The sequence below is a fragment of the Balaenoptera ricei genome, chromosome 13 (assembly GCF_028023285.1).
Source record: "Balaenoptera ricei isolate mBalRic1 chromosome 13, mBalRic1.hap2, whole genome shotgun sequence".
Classification (NCBI taxonomy): domain Eukaryota; kingdom Metazoa; phylum Chordata; class Mammalia; order Artiodactyla; family Balaenopteridae; genus Balaenoptera; species Balaenoptera ricei.
The window spans coordinates 57,565,495-57,581,622 of NC_082651.1; the positions used below are offsets into that span (position 1 = coordinate 57,565,495).

At 37.0% G+C, this 16,128-nt stretch overlaps 1 protein-coding gene across 6 annotated transcripts in view; it reads right to left on the reverse strand.

Moving 5' to 3' along the window:
- Nucleotides 1-1,854: 1,854 nt before the first annotated feature.
- The window catches only part of ERLEC1 (endoplasmic reticulum lectin 1), a 43,107-nt gene continuing 28,833 nt past the window's right edge, over nucleotides 1,855-16,128 (reverse strand). The window contains exons 11-17 of one of the 6 annotated variants that reach the window (XR_009506578.1): nucleotides 15,827-15,951; nucleotides 14,301-14,378; nucleotides 13,886-13,961; nucleotides 11,396-11,609; nucleotides 6,696-6,761; nucleotides 5,786-5,937; nucleotides 1,855-4,319 (exon numbers count right to left, since the gene is read on the reverse strand). Coding sequence is in view for 2 of the 6 variants with exons in the window: in XM_059943357.1 (XP_059799340.1) it covers nucleotides 11,538-11,609; nucleotides 13,886-13,961; nucleotides 14,301-14,378; nucleotides 15,827-15,951 (351 nt within the window). In the remaining 4 variants the exon portion in view is untranslated. Of the gene's footprint in view, nucleotides 4,320-5,675; nucleotides 5,938-6,480; nucleotides 6,762-10,695; nucleotides 11,610-13,885; nucleotides 13,962-14,300; nucleotides 14,379-15,826; nucleotides 15,952-16,128 lie in introns of those variants that run through there. The other 5 variants (XR_009506580.1, XR_009506579.1, XR_009506577.1 and 2 more) reach the window with 5 other exon arrangements.

The following is a 16,128-nucleotide window of genomic DNA, read 5'->3' on the forward strand; positions in this document are numbered from 1 at the left end:
TAATATTGGAGAAGAACCGAAAACAACATGACATTAAAGAAGAGAATATTGATAAAGAGAACACCCAAATAGTAAAGTAATAACAGTATTCATTCATTCAATGGATATTTATTGAATACTATGTGCCAGGAACTTGAGATACATTGGTGAACACAAGAGAGAAGTTTCTATTCCCATGACAATTATATTAGGCTAAGGAAGATAAACAGGTAAACAAATATGTAATTTTTATGTGGTGATATGTTCTATGAAGAAAAAACAGTAAAGGCAGAGAAAGTGTCAGGGATGTTAATTTTATACAGGGAAGTTAGAAACTATTTGGGACAATAATACAATTTACTACAGTATTATTTTCATTATTGTTTAGTTCTCAATATGCTCTAATTTCCATTATTATTTTTCTTTGGGTCCACAAATTATTTAGAAGTGATTCTCTTAATTTTCCAAAAATTATATTTCAATTATTGATTTTTTAACTTAATGACCTTGTGGCAAATGACATATATACGATTCCAACCCTTGAAAATTGAGATTTGCTTTATGCTCCCGTAGATGGACAGTTTATGTAAACGATCTGAGTATACTCGAAAAGAATGTGTATTTTTTTTAAAGTATTTGTTTATTTATTTATGGCTGTGTTGGGTCTTCGTTTCTGCGCGAGGGCTTTCTCTAATTGTGGCAAGTGGGGGCCACTCTTCATCGAGGTGCGTGGGCCTCTCACTATCGTGGCCTCTCTTGTTGCGGAGCACAGGCTCCAGACGCGCAGGCTCAGTAATTGTGGCTCATGGGCCCAGCTGCTCCGCGGCACGTGGGATCTTCCCAGACCAGGGCTCGAACTCGTGTCCCCTGCATTGGCAGGCAGATTCTCAACCACTGCACTACCAGGGAAGCCCCGAATGTGTATTTTTTTTAAATAAATTTATTTATTTATTTTTGGCTGCGTTGGGTCTTCATTGCTATGCATGGGCTTTCTCTAGTTGCGGTGCGTGGGGTCTACTCTTCATTGTGGTGTGTGGGCTTCTCATTGCGGTGGCTTCTCTTGTTGCGGAGCAGGGGGTCTAGGCGCGCGAGCTTTAGTAGTTGTGGAGTGCGGGCTTCAGTAGTTGTGGCTCGCGGGCTCTGGAGCACAGGCTCAGTAGTTGTGGCGCACGGGCTTAGTTGCTCCGTGGCATGTGGGATCTTCCCGGACCAGGGATCGAACCCGTGTCCCCTGCATTGGCAGGCAGATTCTTAACCACTGCACCACCAGGGAAGTCCCAAGAATGTATATTTTTTGTTGGGTAAAATGTTTTTTACAGGTCCATTAGTTCAAGCCTATTGATTGTGTAGTTCAAATCTATATTCTTACTGATTGTGTTTGTTTGTTTGATCCGGAGAGAGATGGCAGCAAAAGTGCTTATACACAGAGAGTAGACTGCTAGCATGTGGTGTGCATGGGTACCCTGCAGAATAGTTGATAGAGGGAAGAGAGAACTTGTTACTTGCTGGGTTGTTAAAGTGGAGGTCAGTTAGGAGAGTTTCTATGGGAGTGTTATTTTTAAAATTCAATAAATAAGATTGTAGATATTACTCAAAATTCACTTCAGAACCTTATTACGATATAAGCATGCATTTGTACATAGTTGTAACCAGAATGTACATGTCTTACCTTCTATTTTCTTCTGTTGAAATGATCACATCATCAAACTTTTGAAGAGCAGATTCATTTTATGAATACTGTTGAAATTACTCACAAACCTATATCTGTTCAAGGAAAGTAATGTAGAGGAAAACTGCCTTCAGTCAACCTAGCAAATAAGAAAGAGAGCTGGGAATAGAGCGTTTCCTTACAGACTGTCCTTACAGAAGTTTTTTAAGGAGTCAAAACTGAATTGGCAACAAGGAATGTATCTCTGGGTGATAGGTTTAAATTTAGAGACTCATCTACTTGACCTAGAGAGCTATTCTAGACAAAAGAATTTGTCTTCTGCTTTAGGAATATTGTTAACCTCATTTGATTCACCACCCACTGTCCACTTTCGCCCCACAGCTCTGCTTCTTAGGTGATAAAAAAAGTGCTCCACTATACGTCCAATATGCATTCTACAAGTTTTGATTGTGAAAATGCACAAGTGCAGGTAATAACAACAACCATTTGGCTTACATGATGGTAAGATACACCAATTTCAGAGAGGTTACAACGTGAAAAAATGCTTATCTTAGAATTGGTGATATATGGTGTTTAGTATAAGCTAGGGGAAAACACAAAATTATGGTCCCTTGATAAATACTTTAAGGATCTTTCTTTGAAACTAAGATTTTAAATAGTTCCTTGGTTAGGAACTCTTTGCATCCAGAAGCAATGGCCTCATAAGATTCCAGGTGGGAATCCTTTTCTAAAGTGGGAAGGGGCAGTAATGAAAGGGCAGCATGAGGTCTTAAAAGAGTAAGGCACAGTAGCCTTCTCAAACAGCTCAGTTGTAGGGACCTGAAAATGAGCATCTATAAACTGGATCCCTTTTTCATGCTCAAGATACTTGCACCCCCATTTGAAGATCTCTACGCTAGGCCACCAGTAGCACTCCTGGGTGCTGGCAGGTTCAGGTTCCCACCAGATCTGACTTTGGGTTATGGCTCATTCTTGGGTAATTCTCCATAACCTAGCCAGGCCAGATTATGGAGGCTCCCCTTTCAAGGTCATCCTCTTCATTCAGTTTAGTGGCAATGATACATGGAAACTACAGTGGCACTTTTGACTCCCAGAGGTAGGCGTTTTCTCCCTTATTCACTTAAAGCAGTTGTTGTTTTTCTTCTTCATTACCGAAAGAGGTCTACGGTCCCGTAAAAGAGGTTTGCTCTCACTGCCTCCCTACTGGAGTTGAAGAAGGAAGGCCGAGAGTCAGTGAAGACACCAGGTCTGTGGAATGGTGAGGAGAGGCAGGTAGGCGGTCAGGGAGAAAGGCTCACCTCCTCCAGGGATCCAGGTTTTAGAGAGGGCAGGCCTAGACTGAGCTTAGAACCACAGCCAAAGCAGGCAAGCTCCACCAGTGGGAGGACTCTGCCTCGGCAGGTGACTGGGGAATGTGCTTCAGTATGTACCAGTCAGCAACACCGGCCCAAGTGTGAAGTCTTCTTGAAGTGAGGGCTTGAAGCCAGATGGGGTAATTTTTGAGGGGATGGAGAAGGGAAAGGAGGACCAGAAAGATAGGAAAATAGCTCCCTACTTCCTCCCCCACCCCTAAATATGGATCTGTAAATTGAGAAGCAGGTGCTGGCAGTGATTACGATATTCAGTGTTTCAATACCACTTAAGTGCTAATGACACTCATTTTCTCTCTCTAATCCTAACCCTCCCTGAACTCCATGCTGGTCTATCCAATTGCCTATTCAGCATCTCCACTTGGATGTCTAATAGACATGTACAAAACTGAACTCTTGATTCAAACCCGCTCCCCACAGACTTGTGCCTCCTGCTGTTTTATCATCTCAGTAAACAGCACCACAATGACCAGTGCACAGCTCAGTCAGGGCCCTTGATTCTTTTCTTTCTCTTGCATGCCACATCTAATTGATAGAGCAATCCTCAATTATCTTGAAAATATACTCTGAATCCAATTATTTCTCACCTCCTTCAACCCCATCCCTTCTAGCCCAGACCCCCACCATCTCTCACCTGGACTGTTAAACTAGCCTCATAACCATTCTCCCACATTCCAGTCTTTCTCTCCCACAGTCTCCTTCCTGTGTGTCTGTGACCCTTTTAAAGTAAATCATATTTGTCACTCTCTTGCTTAAAACTTTCCAGCAGCTTTCCATCCCACTAGAACAAAATCTGAAGTCCTTGCTATGGCCTACATGGCCCTGATAATCTGGCCCCTGGTTTCCTCTTTGTCCTCATTTCCTTTCATGTGTACTCTGCCTAATGTGCTTGGGCTACACAGCCTTTTTGGCTATTTCTCACACGCCTCCATTTTGTTCTCATGTCAGGGAATTAATTCCCCCAGGAATACTTCAGCCTGGAATGATCTTCCCCCAGGGCCTTTCCTAGTTTCCATATTCAACATAGCTCTCCACCCCATCACTATATATCCTTCTGCCATACTTTATTTTCTTCATGATTCTTATCATTACCCAACATTATGCTACTGTATTAGCCTGCTTGGGCTTCCATAACAAAATACCGCAGACTAACTGGCTTAAATAACAGAAATTAATTTTCTCACAATTATGGAGGCTAGAAGTTCAAGGTCAAAATGCCATCAGGATTGGTTTCCTGTGAGGTCTCTTTTCCTGGCTTGTGGAAGGCTGCCTTCTCATCGTGTCCTCATGTGGCCTCTTCTCTGTATGTGCATGGAGGGAGAAGTTTAGGGGGTCTCTGGTGTCTCTTCCCCTTCTAAGGACACCAGTCGTATCAGATTAGGGCCCCACCCTTGTGACCTAATTTAACCTCAATTCCCTCCTTAAATGCCTTATCTCCAGATACAGTCACATTGTGGGTTAGAACTTCAAACATGAATTTTGGGGGGTGGGGGGGCACACTTCAGTTCATAATAGTTACATATAATTGTTTACTGGCTGTCTCCATTAGAAAAAAGCTGTAAATAAGGCAAAGACTGTGTATTTTGATCAGCACCGTATCCCTAGTACCTATTAGTCCTTGGCCCTGGTGGGCTTCCAGTGATGACTGTAGAATAAATGAATCATATAATAAATGACTGAATGGATAAAGCCTGAAAGTGATGTCCACCCAGATCTCTATCTGGCTGGCTTACAATTTCCCCATGTTTGTTACTTTTTGTATCCCTCTCTATATTCCCAGGATAATCATCAGCAGGACTCTAATGAAAGGGGATATGGGTCTTGATTTAGGAGGACTACAAAGAGTTTCTGTTTACTCAGGAGACCAGCTTTAAGGGCATCTTTTCCCAAGTGACCACCCTGGCTGCCCAGGAGCTGCCAGACAACCTGCATTCATTCTCATTCGAATTTCTTGGCTCATAATGCAGCGTGAGGACTCAGGATAAAAGCAAACTCTTCAGCAACCACAAAGGAGTTAAGGAGAAAAGGGGTAACTCGTTCTTGGAGGGACAGAAGGGACGATACCAGTTACTTTAAAGCAGATGACAATTTGAATACAGGTGCAGATTTAGTGAAATTCTGCTTTCCATAAGAGATAGTTAACAGGCCATCTGTTTAGGTACAGTGCCTTTGAGATTAATTTTACCAAAGTAAAAATATCACTTTATTGTTTATGGACAAATTAGTGAATTTTCCCTCCTTTACCCCAATAAAGAGAGAATTCTGATTTAAAAAAAATAAATACACTTAGCTGGTTCAGTTTGTTTCTCTGAGTTCCATTTCTGTGAAGGTTTGTTTTTTTGACACTTTTCCAAACCTTCAGCTGCTTGTAGCATGCTGATGAGTGGGAGATCTTTCAACTGTGGGAACCTTGATTTTCATGCAAAGACTGATGTTTTGCAAAATGTACCTTGTTCAGATGCCAGATAGGCCTTAAAAAGTAGAGCAAGTCACAAAGGGTGCTTTATGCCTGTCTTCTGGGGCCACGGCACTAGAATAGGTTTTGTAACCTGTATAAATGCTTCAGGTTCAATACATTTCATTTCTGACGTTAGGAAGGGCTTATGAAAGTTTCTTGCTCATTTGCTTGGGTTTAGCAGCAATGTATGTCAAAGAAATTGTAAGAACTGATTTTATTAATATTACTCTGAGGAAAAATATGACTGGGAATTGTATTCTTCACAGAGAACCATAATGTTAGACACTTTCTTTGAGGAGTTCAGAGTACCTCAGAACTGGCATGTTTTCAGTACATGGAGACTGAAAATTTAATTTTCTTGGGAATTCCCCGGTGGTCCAGTAGTTAGGACTTGGCGCTTTCACTGCAGGGTCCCAGGTTTGATCCCTGGTTGGGGAACTAAGATCCTGCAAGCTGCATGGCTAAAAAAAAAAAAAAATTAATTTTCTTAACCTTTGAGATCAGGGACTTTACTCAATCACTGCCCACTAGTGGGAGAAATGAAACACAATAAGGAGGCAAAGACACTGTACTCCTGTTAGGAAGGGGAAGCAACATATGGGACCGTGGGAGAGCAGTCTAAAGCAGCAAAAAATTAAACAATGTTGGGGGGAACCTGAGTGAAAAGGAATACAGATGGAGCAAATCAATAATTCTACTCCTTCTTCTTTCCCAACCATTGTAAAACTGAGGAAAATATTTTTTTCCTCCAAGCACCAAACACTGAAAAATAAGGACTGTTAGGAAACCCGTGGGAATTGGAGTAGTTGGGGAAGATTTTTATAAGGTGTGGGTAAGAGAGGATGAAGGTTCAATCATTTATTCAGCAAATATTTGTTGAGTGTCAATTTTATGCAAGGTCTGAGAAGAAACAAAATTAAGACATATTCTTTACTCCAACAAATAAAAGATGAAGGAATTATTTTTATCATTTAAATCATAAATGCAATCTGGATCTAGATAAATCGTCACTGCACTTGCATCGTTTACCATCACAGGAGGATTATCAAAGAAGGTAGGGTTTGATGGCATTTAACCAAGCCAGAATTTCCAAGGTAACACTTTAATCTTGTTAGTGAACTTTCATTTGCCCGATTTGTGGGTGGCATTAGCTTAAGAAAAGTTAGTGGAGTTCCATGATAAAAATCATATATGGAAAAAAATGGGTGTCATACGTTACCAGGACAAAATCAGTCATTTCCCTCATCTTACAGGACATTTTGCTGAGTCCCTCGGTGTGTTCTCTCTGGTGGAAGATGATAACCGAGAGCGGTTAATGGGGCAGATGCTCTGTGAATAGAAAGCACTATGGCATATTATTTACAAACATGGACTCTGGAATCTAAACTGATTCAACTGCTGGCTCAGCCAACTGTAGTTTAGTTCAGTTCTTGTAGCCTCATTTTCCTTATCTGTGAATTAACGATAGTAAACCTACCTCACAGGGTTGTGAACATAGGGTATCTGAAGGGTTTAGCATAGTGCCTACTATTTAATAAATGTTCAAGAAGTGACAGCTGTCATTTTTATTTTTATAAAAGAAGAGTCTGGGATAGCCTATTATCTGAAATTCAAAGAATAATGACACAAGATTGTTCACAACTGGCTTTTTGGGGGTGAAACCCTTTCTTGGAGGTGGTTAATGAAAGTTTTTCCAACAAATGATTTCTCAAGATGGCTTAAGAATATATATATACATATATATATATATATATATGTATATATATATATAAATAAAAAAATATATATATATATAAATATTTATTTATTTGGCAGCACCAGGTCTTAGTCACGGCACATGGGATCTTTAGTTGCAGCACATGAACTCTTAGTTGCAGCATGTGAGATCTAGTTCCCTGACCAGGGATCAAACCTGGGCCCCCTGCATTGGAAGCGTGGAGTCTTAGCCACTGGACCACCAGAGAAGTCCAAGATGGCTTAAGAATATTAATAACTATAAGTATGGAAAACTAATCTAGGGGAAAAACAACTTCCAATCTCCTTGACCAATTATTAATATTTTTCTAATCTATGGGATAATATTTGGACCTCTGATAGAATTCTTAAATGAGTAAATTGGTTTTTACTGCTATTAAAGACCACTGGTGACTAATTGGCAAACTAGTATTTTATTGAGGACACAGAAGCTTTTAGAACCCAACAAAGTTCACTGTTTTTGGCTGTATTACTGAGTGAATTTAGATAGTAAAGCAGATTTGACTTACTGGGCTTTACAATCTACTTTGCTGGACTTTCAAGGACGTTTGATTTTTAGTATTATATATTTACAAAATGAAAATTATGTTTGTGCTTCAGGCAAATATACAGAAAGCGATATTTTTTCTTAAATTGAGGCAAAGCATAATTTATTCTATTGAAAGGTGCTGGAAAGCAATTTAACAGATTTGAAATATATAATGTAGTATATGATTAGATGTGAGATGTTTAGCATTATTTCATAGTCTCACAAGTGTCTTCCACAGTTGAGATGATTACCATTTCCAGAACTTCTGCTTGATTCACTTGCTTTTGAAGCACACTTTTTGTTTCAAATATAAAAAATTCTAAAATTCTTAAGAGTTTACAAATAGGTGTGGATGCAAAACACTACAAGCCCTATATTCCATTTGTTAGTAATTCTGACTTTCTTCTTTGCATTTTATAAGTTTTGAGACTGTCAGGCCTGCGTTTATTTTCTTTAGGTGTTAAAGAGTGGAATTCTAGTCTTCAGACTGTAGTTCTTTTGAATGCAAGTGAGGAAAACATGCTCATTCTTCCTAATCACTGCAAAAAAGCATTAGTATACTGTGTTATTACTAATAGAGAAGACTTGTAAGATACCAGGATCACAGTGATTGAAGCCATGACTGATGACAGTAACCTGTTAACCTCTCACCTTAATTCTGATTGGTTATATACCTAATGTGTGGTCTCAATGCTAATATTTTAAAGTGACAATTCAATTTTCTGAAAGGTGATGGAGGTATTAATTTAGTTACTCTACAGTGCTGTAATATGGGAAAAGTGAATAATAATGGTATCCCCACCAGCTCCTCTACACATGTAACACCCACTCTTCCCCTCAAGATCTTTTGTGTTTTATTACATGAAACCTGATTCATGAATGACTGTGTGCACCAGTGTCAGTCCACATATTAAATATTAGTGAAGCTTAATTCCTCTTTTGCAGACGAAAACTTAGGAGAATTTCTAGTATTTTCTTCCCATAATCCACTGGATCACTTCGCCTGCTTGTACAACCTACTTAGAGACTACTGGCAACTGAAATAAAGCATGCTCTTGGTACGTAGTGGTCCATGGTTTCTCTACCACCCCTGTCAAACAACTGAAAAAAAGAAATGGAGAAATGGATTTTCCTTTAAGCCATGTCACCATGGCAACATATATTTTGAAAACTTTTACCTCAACAGCTCATCATAACATATAACATACACACATATGAAAATAATTCTATTTGTGTGTTCAAATGGAAATGTAAGCCCTGGTAAGTAAAATTACCCAACACTAGGAAGAGAGTTTAAAATCACTTTCTAGTATAGCTGATATTTATTTTCATTTGAAACTCTGATTGCAAATACTATTTATTCAAAATTCAAATCTTGATTCTTATTTTCCTTTTTAGATTGAGACCTTTTATGTTAGCTATTTGGTGCTACTGGGTCAATAATTTGGCCTGATTATGTACTATGAAGTTTAAGCTTTGTCACAAATCAGGTCAGGCCTTTTTGTATATCAGACTGACTGAAAAGGATAGTTCACCAAGGACTGTACACAAAGCTTACTATTCAGTTTAGCTGAGATAATTTGTTGCCCTTTGTTGCTGAGGTCCATTTAATCAAGGATATAAGGATATAAACAAGGCCCCATCTAGTGGTATCTTGAAAAAAAGCAGGTAAAGCTGAAAAAAGGGGGAAAAAAAAGTCTCCATGTCGCAATCTTCCTGTAAAGATGAGCTACTAGTTATTTCCCTGAAACCCTAATCAGGAGGGTTAGTATGTGTGAAATTGTTAAAAGTGAAGTGCCTGAGTCACAGTGATCCTCGATCACTGGAGAATTTATTTAAAATAAAGAGAATCACTCAGGAAACATTCAAAATGCAGAGTCTTAGGCTCTAGGCTAAAGAATCTGATTTAGCAGCCACCTTAATAGAGATTCCACTTTGAGAAAGATTTCTCAAAGTACATTAGGCATATTGTAGCTGAGCCCTTTTTCCTGCCTACTAATATAGAAGAATGGCTGCACAATCGAGGTAACAACAAACAATTTAGAGATCAAAAAACTTCATAGACTACTGATAGGGGACCCAAGATTTAGAAGGGCTATAGAGATACCTGGCCTAGCCTTCCTCTCAAAGAAGTTTAAGCTGTTAGCCAAGACAGAAGGCTGACTTAATTTTTATTATGACTTCTATTTTTAAGAATCTTCTGTAGTAAACTATTCTAATACAGTTTTTCAGATATTTCCCCCCTCTCTTACAAAAGAAAGAGTTTGGCCTAAATATTCCCCAAGTATTTTTTTGGCACTAAGCTTTCACAGTTCTCTCTCCTCTCCTATACCTATAATCTAAATGTGAAAGTAAACCTGTTTGTCTTAATTAATTGATATAGTAAATATAATTCTATACTTTATTAAAGAATTAAATTTTAATGGCTTTGGTCTCTGATCTTATTATGTTAATAGGAGACAAGGGAGATATTAGGAAATAAACTAACATTTACTGGGAACCTGCTAGGCTTTTTATATACAGAGAAAATTAATGCACTGATACAACCACCTTATGAAGTAATAAGTAGTCTCTCTACAATAGAGGATGTGAGGCTCGAAATGGTTAACTGCTGTCTAGGATCACACATCTAGTAAGTTAAAGAGAGTATCTGGATTTAGGTTTGAATTTGAAGTGCATGCTATTTCTACATGTGCTGCTTCCTACTAAAATCTATAGATAGCCTTCCAACAGTCAATTATATTAACCGTTTCTCAAACTAAAATATCTTTGACCAGAACTGCTGAGAAGGAGGAAAAGGAAAGTATCTTATGGGTACTTTTCTGCCCTTATTTAGACATGTATGTCCAAAATACAACAGGATGATGTTGTGTGAAACAGAGTAATGGAGAAAATAAAGAAACTGTATAATCTGCCATTGACTACATGACAACACTGCTTGTGGACATTTTATTCACTTTAAAATAAATATTGTGCTGTAAAACTGTCCAGAACTAAAATCTGTAGTATATAGTAGGCAAGTACAAAGGATAGCCAGCACAGTGTGTTTTGTGAAGATAAATCATTCTAAATCGAAAGAGAAGAATCACTGACTGTCTACACCAGGTACATATTTTGGGGGGAAACACACTCATATCAAGGAGAAAGAAAACAGATAAAAGTTCTGAGAGAGAAGCAACCTATTGTAAATAAGAGTTTCTTGAGATTAACAGAGGAGAAGAAAACTTATATGTGAGGCTTTACTGTGTGTCCAGTTTCTAGTTTAATACCTGGTAGAGAGCGGTTGCTAAATAAAAATTTGTTGAAAGGATTTCAGGCACTAGAAATTACATATTTAACACAGTCTCTCATTTAAACAACCTCCTATCAATTTCTTTCTTCATTATCCTTACTTTATTAGCTAGTGTATATACTATAATTTATATAATCTATTATTTTAAAACTTTCAATAGGTACAACGATTATGACATTTTATTAGGATGGACTCTAAATTGCTTGGACAGGATTTATTTTGGAATCACATTATCCAAGCAAAGAAAAACACACAATCAGTTCATAAGACACAACAAAAATGAAAAAGGTGAAACAAAACGTCTGCCTTAGAAGTTTATCAATAACCTCTTATGTACACATACATATTCACAAAGTGGTTGAGAGTCCTTTTATACAATCCTTTAGATGCAGTCCAATGACTGAGAGCTCTATAATGGGACACATGGTCAGACAAATCATCATGACTTCCAATGATCTTTTTTTTCCCCTGAACTTTGTTACCCTTTAGTTGGGGAGAGAAAGAAGTCCATTTTCGTCTGCTGTATCTAAGATTTTACAGATCACTGGAGATTCAACCTAAAGAACAACAACAATAAAACCATTAAAAAGCTGCTAAGCTGAATACTTTATTCAGTATTTTTCTGCTGAACGAATACATATAAATTTGATAAATGTATATGAGTCCTTGTTTTGGATAAACCATCCAATGTTATTTCTACAAATTGAGCTTTTTAGAAAACATTTAGTCATCCAAATAAAATACCAGATAGGTAGAGAAGGTATTTTTATCTTTAAGTAAAAGAGATGAGAGAGAAAAGGAGTAAAGGACAAGAATAAGAGAGAAATACATAGCTAGGTCTTATATTATAACAAAAACGTAGCAGAATATGGCAAAATAATAAGTTGTACAATTCAAGAAAAAGGTTAAAAAAAATACAATCCAAAAATGGGCCAGGTGTTAAAATGATCAGATTTAAGATAATTATAATAAATATAATGAAGGAAATAGTGGGAAAGGCAGACAACATGTGTGAATAGATGGGGGATTTTAGCAGAAATGAAACCATAAAAAAGAACCAAATGGAAATGTTAGAAATGAAAAATATATCAGATACAAATTCATTCAAAGAGGTGGACAGGACACAGCAGAAGAAAGAATCAATGAACTTGAAGACAATTCAATAGAAATGACATGACCTAAATTGAAACAAAGAAGGTAAGAATAAAATAAAGGGCCTGAGATTTGGTGACAACTTCAAACTAACATGTTTAATCAGGGTCCCAGAAATAGAAAAAAGGTGGGGCAGAAGAAATCTTTGAGAAGATGATGGCCAAAATTTTTCCAAACCTAATGAATTATATCAACCCACAAACCCGAGAAGCTCAGTGAACTCCAACCAGGATAAATAACAAAGAAAACCACCCTTACGCATCGCATAACCAAAGGTAGAACCATATTTCTAGAAGGAAGTAGAAGATAATACCTTCATGACTTTGGGGTGGCAAAATTTCTTAAAACAAAAAAAATCATTAGCAATAAAATGGGAAAAAAATTGATAAAATGAACTTCATCAAATAAACTTTTGCTCATCAAAAGACAGTAAGAAAAAGAACAGTCAAGACACAGATCAGGGGAAAAATGTGCAATTAAAATAGAAAAAACTCATGTCCATTATATATTTGAACTCCTAGAAATAAATAATAAGACAGACAACAACAACAAAAATGGGTAAAAGATTGAGAAAGACTCTCTCCTTGACCAAATGATAGGAAGGCTGCCCTGAGCCCTCTTTCTGACTAGGCCTCTTTTTGTTCCTGGGCCTGCCAAGTCCAGTTGCAGCAGTAATTCTGATAAGTCAGTTTAGAGAGAATCCCTCACTCTCAATATCTAATCACCCTCCATATCTGATCAAATTCCTCCTCTCTCACTTTTGATATCTGATCTTCCTGGCCTGCCTTCAGCAATAATTCTGTTAAGTCAGTTTAGCAAGAATCCCCTACTCCTGATGTCTCCTTTTAGTAATTTGCCATACACTGACTACTCCCCAACACCCCATTCTGCTTGTTGGCTATATATCCCTGGCTGTCTTTGCTGTATTTGCAGATGAGCTGACTCTCTCTCCCCTATTGTGATAGCCTTGACACTTGTGGCAATAGTCCTGAATAAAGTCTTCCTTACTGTTTTTGTGTCAGAGTAATTTTTTCTTTAAAAAGACTTGGCTAGACACTTCACCAAAGAAGGTATACAGATGAACAATCACATGAAAAGGTTTCAAAAACACTTTTCATACGGGAAATGCAAATTAAAATCACTAAAATGGCTAAAATAAAAAAGACTGACAACACCAAATATTGGTAAGGATGTGGAGCAATTGGACTCTCATATATTGCTGGCAGGAGTAAAATGATGTAAACAAAGGCTGAGTCTAAAAAACATGCTGAGTCAAAGAGGCCAGGCATAAAACATTATAGGATATATGATCCCATTCATATGGAACCAAAAAAGAGGTAAAACTGATCTATGGTATCAGAAAACAGAAAGGAGTATCTTTGGGAATTGAGGGGTATTGACAGGAAAGGGGTATAAGAAAATTTTCTGCAGTGATAGATACCTTGTTTTGGGTAATAGTTAAATGGGTACATAAAACTGTCAAAACTCATCAGACTCAACACTTAAGAACTTTGCATTTTACTTTATGTAAATTATACCTAAATAAAAAAATGTCAATTTTTACAAGTAGTATGAGGGCTATATTAAACTTTGGAGACCACTGAAGGTCCTTTCTAGACTTAATGCTAAAAATTAAAATGTGGCCCCAAACTGAATTCCTGAGTATTAGTTTTTCACTTACCCCAAGGATATACTGACAGGAGTGAGGCTCTAGCATATATACAGTAACAGCATGAGGAGAATCTGATTCTTTACACCTAAAACAGAGAGTACTTTAAGGCACTGCCCAAACGATACAAAATTATTTTAAATTGTTTTCCTCTCAAGGATAAAAATGCCTTGTAAGTGATTCTGTATATTTAATAAATAATTGAAATAATTTAATTTGATAATAACTTATAAATAACTTATAAATAAATAACAACTATATCACAATTATGATTTTACTATTTTATAATAAAACAGTATTTTATGACAAATCCATAAATTATTATGAATAAATATAATTATCCATAATTTATATTTATATAATCTTTTGCCCATAGGAAGCAGACTAAAGAGAAAGGCATAAAGCATGATTTGATGGTCTAACTTACTTTAGTTTTACAGTCACCTGTCTTGGTTTGTCAGTTATATCACAAATATCTCCATTCCCATAAAAATGTGACACCATCCTGAATCAGAAAAACACACAACCTTTATTAAACTAAAACTTCACTCATTCAGAGTAATTGTAACGGGTAGGGTGAGAAGATGGTTAGAGGGATCAGTTTTGCATTAGTTAAAAAAAAAAATCTGACTATAAAATACTCCTTAAAAATACATATTTTTAAGGTTATGTAACAGAGAAAGTCTTTCAGCTTCTATAAAGAATACAAAGTTGAGATACTTCTTAGTGGTTTAATTAATAAGAATGATCTTTAACTTGCAAATTATTTACTTGTATACAAATAGTTAAGGTTAAATTGCTTTTAAAAAAGTTTTCTTTTAAAGCTAACCATTTCCCCAGCCCTGTATATTGTTTCCTTTGTGGAACGGTTTCCCCGTCTTCCCATCCTCCATTCAGTTCCACTCATTAAAATACTGTAATGCAGGTGTACAAAGGCAAAGCCTAGGCTAAGCTATAAATTCCAAAGAGCAGGAACCAAAGAAAAGTTTTAATTTTGCTAGCCTCACACTCCTATGCTTCAATATTTGTTGCACATGATACCATGAGCTATTTTCACTTGAAACATATAAACATTTAAAAAATCGATCCGTTTAGTATATTAATACTTAAATACCTATCTTAATTTTGCTAATTTTGATTTTGGTCAGTCCAAGAAGTCAGCACATTCTGAAAACAGACTCTCTCAATACCATCTATGCTAGGAAGGACAAAGTTAACATCTGAGAAGGAAAAAGAATGAATAATTTAAAATTCACTGAGTAATGGACTATAAGAAAAGCTAAAGTTTAGTTATTCTTGGGAAAGAAGAGATTAATTTACTTCTGCTATAACAAGATAAACCTAATAGCCCAAAAGAGATGTGAGGTAGTTTTTCAAAAAACCATTGTTTAACAATTTTCAACCATTACCCCACGTTAAGTAACAAAGGGAAATGCTGGAGTACATTTAAATAGAGTTAAGTAACTTAAAGTGGTAGCGATTACACATGAAGGGGGAAAATGTTTATAACAGCCCTAGACCTAATACCTGGAATTGTACCAGTGTTACTAACGCCACCACCACTCTCATTACCATACACCACCACTGTCAAAGGCAGCAGCCAAAGTTTATTGCATGCAATTGCCAGGCACTACACTTTACATGAATTACCTCATTTAAACGTCGTAACAATTCTCTGAGGCAAATACTACTAGACAAGAAAAGTGAGGCTTACGAAGATTATGTAATTTGCCCAAGGTAGTAAGTGAATCGCCAGTATTTGAATACAGGGTATCTGACTTCAGAAACTGTGCTCTTAACTATTACACTATGTTGTTCCCTCTCGAAAAGAAAACTAACCTAAAAAATGTCCCTGAGAAAAGCTGACCAGATATTTTACTTAAAATTTATGTTTTTCAATATTCTGAGTTTTAAATATTCTAAGATCTAAAGGCAAATAAAGTTAATATTTACCTGACTGTCTGGGTACCATCGTCTTGAAGGTGATAGGCTCTAGCAGTATTCTTCTTAGCCCATTCAATATGTTCTTCTTGGTTCCATGTCCCCACAACCACAGAGGTTTTCCCACTATCCTTGTCCTAATATATAAAAAAATATTTGTGACAATGCATGCTTGACATCAAGGTGACATTTATGCTGATGGCCTACAAGCTATAGATCTTATCTTCATCTGCACACTGGATATCTATGTTTAGACGTGATAATGTTAGTCAAACTTCTCAATGAGTAGAAATTTGAGCTCATTATTCTTTACT